Source organism: Augochlora pura, unplaced genomic scaffold, assembly GCF_028453695.1.
Source record: "Augochlora pura isolate Apur16 unplaced genomic scaffold, APUR_v2.2.1 APUR_unplaced_7104, whole genome shotgun sequence".
In the NCBI taxonomy this organism is placed as follows: Eukaryota; Metazoa; Arthropoda; class Insecta; order Hymenoptera; family Halictidae; genus Augochlora; species Augochlora pura.
In genome coordinates, this window is record NW_027587744.1 from 1 (window position 1) to 1,217 (window position 1,217).

General features: G+C 37.8%; 1 protein-coding gene across 1 annotated transcript; it reads left to right on the forward strand.

Annotated features, from left to right (window-relative positions):
* Positions 1 to 3: 3 nt before the first annotated feature.
* LOC144478056 (uncharacterized) lies at positions 4 to 1,196 on the forward strand (the record flags this gene model as incomplete). Its single annotated transcript, XM_078195776.1, has 2 exons — positions 4 to 805; positions 884 to 1,196. Coding segments are annotated over 2 exons (1,115 nt in total), but the record flags the coding sequence as incomplete, so codon positions are not given.
* Positions 1,197 to 1,217: the final 21 nt, after the last annotated feature.

Consider the following 1,217-nt stretch of genomic DNA (forward strand, 5'->3'; position numbering starts at 1 on the left):
TCTACTGATACTTTGCCATTGTCATTATCTCCTAGTCCAGGTGTAGATTTAGTGACCGAAAATGATCAAACAACTATTAACAGTGCCATAAGTACTTCATCTGAAGAAGAGAGTGGTAGAAGTACAACAGCGGGGACCAAAAGAAATAATATTAGAAGATCAACGAGAAAACGTAATGTGGAGGATATCAGCGAGCAAGTAGGAGAAGAATCGCAGGAAGTCGAGATGATCATGAACTCCTGGGTGAAGGGGCAAAGTATTAATGTAAATGTAAAGAAACAGGAAGAGACAAATGAAAATGTGAGAGGTGTTAGAGCAAGAAGTACCCGAAAACGTGGACACAAAAGTTCTAGTACCAGTGAAGAAATTACAGAGAAAAGCACTTCCTCGGAGGTTTATGAGTCGGATAACACCAACTTTGACGTGCCCACATCCAAAGCCAAGCGTGCCAGAACTTCCAGAAATACTACGAATGGTGACAACGTAGCAGCGAATGAAACAACTACAAGAGGAAGAAGAAACACTGCAATTAATAATATTGGAAGTAAAGAAACTACCAAAAAAGGAAGGAAGAAAGGAATAGCGCAAAAAGTGGGTACTGAAAAGACGAATGAAGCCAGTATATTAGAAGAAACAACGTTATCAGAAATCAATTCAAGCACGGACATGTCAGCTATGTCCACACCAACTAGGTCAAGAAGAAATATGTCTACTTCATTTGCAACGTCATCACCGTATAAAATAAAACATAAAATTTTATTCACTGGTTTATCCAACGATTACACCAAACTGTTAACAAAATTGGGTATGTGTTTCTTAATTATGAACAAATGTAATAGTTTAGCAATATTTGTGGTATAATTGTATTTCTATTTGCTCTTAGGCTCATCTCAAGTTGAAGACCCAACAAAATGCACTGTGTTAGTCACAGATAAAGTTCGAAGAACCGTTAAGTTTCTGTGTGCATTAGCACAAGCAGTGCCGATAGTTTCAGTAAATTGGTTGATTGAGAGTGAAAAAGCAGGACACTTTGCTGAATGGGATAATTACGTACTGAAAGATCCTGCAGCGGAAGCTAAATTCGGTTTCAGATTAAGAGGAAGTTTAGAGAAGGCGAAGAAACAAAAATTGTTAGACGGATATACCGTTGTTCTAACGCCTAACGTTGCTCCACCATTGCCGGAATTGAAAAGTATGTTAGAAAACAATATTAATAT